Source organism: Suricata suricatta, chromosome 7 (assembly GCF_006229205.1).
Source record: "Suricata suricatta isolate VVHF042 chromosome 7, meerkat_22Aug2017_6uvM2_HiC, whole genome shotgun sequence".
Lineage (NCBI taxonomy): Eukaryota > Metazoa > Chordata > Mammalia > Carnivora > Herpestidae > Suricata > Suricata suricatta.
Window position 1 is genome coordinate 114,595,768 of NC_043706.1, and position 2,789 is coordinate 114,598,556.

At 37.4% G+C, this 2,789-nt stretch overlaps 1 protein-coding gene across 3 annotated transcripts in view; it reads right to left on the reverse strand.

Annotated features, from left to right (window-relative positions):
- Positions 1-2,471: 2,471 nt before the first annotated feature.
- Positions 2,472-2,789, reverse strand: part of LOC115296299 (trace amine-associated receptor 6-like) — a 1,325-nt gene continuing 1,007 nt past the window's right edge. The window contains exon 2 of one of the 3 annotated variants that reach the window (XM_029944783.1): positions 2,472-2,761. In XM_029944783.1, the coding sequence (XP_029800643.1) occupies positions 2,472-2,761 (290 nt within the window). Of the gene's footprint in view, positions 2,774-2,789 lie in introns of all 3 variants that reach the window. The other 2 variants (XM_029944780.1, XM_029944781.1) reach the window with 2 other exon arrangements.

The window sequence follows — 2,789 nt, forward strand, 5'->3', positions numbered from 1 at the left end:
CTCGACTCCTCACAAGCCTTTTTCTGGGGAAGAGGCAGCTGGTCCACTCCTGCCTGAGGTCAGTGTCCCTGGTTTCAAGAAGTGATAATGGCCTTCCCTGAGGTAATTGTTCAGACCCTTCTCATCACCTCCCCTATCACCTTTTCTGGCCTCCAGACCTGTCATTACACTCCAATCCAGCAGCCCCGAAGAGCAAGGTACAGAGTGTGACCCATGAAGGTGTGCACCTCAAAACAATATTAAAAGCATTTTGATAACAGTAAGATACAATTCTTAAGAAGATGCTTCACCACTTTTAATAGGTACTTCCTAAAATAGACCAAGGCAGCTGAAATTTAGTTCCCGAAGTAAGACAAAATATCCTAGGGATATGTACCCAAAGAACTTTCTTATTTTATTAAAACAAGCGAACTGACAAACCTGAATCAGTACACAGGTGAAACAGAGATTGTGAAATAACAATGCCAATTTTGATATTTTAATATTTTCACAAACACCATAGTGATAAAAATAAATGATACTGTAATGCCCCTCCCATATACACACACACTGTCCATTATACATAAAGTTAGACTTAAAAAAAATATATGGAAATATACATATATGGGGGCATTCTTACTTATACTGTTCTATAATATGGGTTTTTATAATCAGGGTTTTTGGTTTTGTTTTATTTTGATTTTAGTCAAAAAATATATCGTGGTTGTTTTTCCATGTCAATTTAGCTAGCACTCATTAGCACCTTTTGAAGTTTCATAATGTTCCATTAATAGTTGGAACATCGTTCATTTAATTTATCCCATATTGACCTAGGCATTTCCAAGTTAAAACTAAAAGTTAAACTATGAATGTTATTTTCATGTTTGCTTTCTTGGCTGGCTCTTTAAGATTACATTCTAGAAATGGAGCTACAGAGTCAAGTGACATGTAGGTTTTAAATTAAAAAATAATTTTTAAAAAATGTTTATTTTGAGAGAGAGAGAGACAGAGCACGAGCAGGGGAGGGGCAGAGAGAGAGGGAGCCCAAAATCCGAAGCAGGCTCCTGGCTCTGAGCTGTCAGCACAGAGCCCGAACTTGCGGCTCAAACTCAGGAGCCCTGAGATCATGACGTGAGCTAAAGTCAGATGCTCAACTGACTGAGCCACCCAGACGCCCCTAAGTTTTTAATTCCTCTCAGAAAGCAGAGACTAAGTTATACTCTCCCAAGAATACATGTGTGTGAGCATGCTCTACTTGCACGAGAGCATCCAAGTTCCCATGCTCTGATATCGGGTATTATTGAAACGTCAAATATTTGCAAATTTGATATATGATACCCTATCACGCAGTCATTAGCATTTAAAAATCATTTTTAAATTTGCTTTTAAATGTATTTGTTTATTAAACATCTATATATTTTCCTCCATGGAATTACCTATTCACAGCCCAGTCGGTGTTAACTTGTCTTACTAGTTTGTTAAAGCCTTTATATGTTTAAATCTATTAACCTTCACCATTTTGCTGCCTAGACTTTTCCAATTTAACTTTTAAATTTTTTCTTAATTGGACTTTGTTCTTTTGAGTTAAAAAAATTAAATGGAGTGCTGAATCTATACAGATGTTCAGTCACAATTCCTACAATGCAAAATTCTAAAAACACTAGTGTTTTAATATCTGAAAATATTAGTTTTGATTTTGTTAATGATATGAGGCGAGATGCTAAATATTCTTTCCGAAAAAGCTGTATGCCACACCATTGCTTGTTAAATAATTTTTTCTTTTTCCATAACTTACAACACAGTGTTTTGTCATCAACAAGGTACTACTTTTGATATTCTTTATAGGAAAAAAAAGTGAGAGAAAAATGCCGTCCACAATAGCAGAAAGGTAAAACAGCTCACCTCATAGGGTGAGAAAACAGTCTCATAAAAGGACAATCACCAGTATGGAAATTGTATCATCTGTTCAGAATATTCCACAAAATATCCCCCCAAATATAATATATGAGTCCAGTCCTGAGCCTGAAATAGCCCTCAGAGAACCTTAGGAACTACAGAAAGACCAGATCCAAGAAACAAACTGCTTAAAATAGAAGTCAGGTGCACAGAGTCCAGAGATGACAGTGACGGCGAGACTTTCCCAGAGGACATGGAACCAGGCCACCTTTGAAGGTGACACAAAGGCAAGCCTCACGAGAGGCCTTGAAAAGGAAAATAATTAACAACTGACAAAGCAGGGAAGTACCCAGATTTGAAGAAACTAGAAACTATGGACATATGTCAGCTGTTTTTTAGTAAACATGTTCCTTTCAAATGTGTAAAGGTGTTCACTTCCCTGAGAAAGTAAAGGCATAAAAGTTGTGCTACTGAAACGGAGGTATTATTTCCCCTCTGCAGTGTGATGGGTCATCTTCATGCAGTGTGATTCACGCCACCATTCTGGGGACATTCTCAATATAGCAACAAAGGCCTCAATTTGGAATTCAGGTTCATTAAGAAAACAGACGTATGGTTGATGAACTGTCTTTTAATGCTTGGCCACTTAGAATGAGTTTTATTGCTCTCCTAAACCAAGGGTAAAATAAAGCATAGATCAAAGGATTCACAGCAGAGTTATAATAAGCGAACCAGCAAAGTATCTCATAAACATATGAAGGTGTTATCCACCCTCCCAAAAAATCAATGAATGAATCAATCATATACGGTAACCACGAGATTAAAAACGCTATCACGGTGATACCCAGGGTTTTAGCTGCTTTTCTCTCTCTCTTACTCTCCCTGGCTTTGTTAGGCCCTGATGCTTCTGCTTT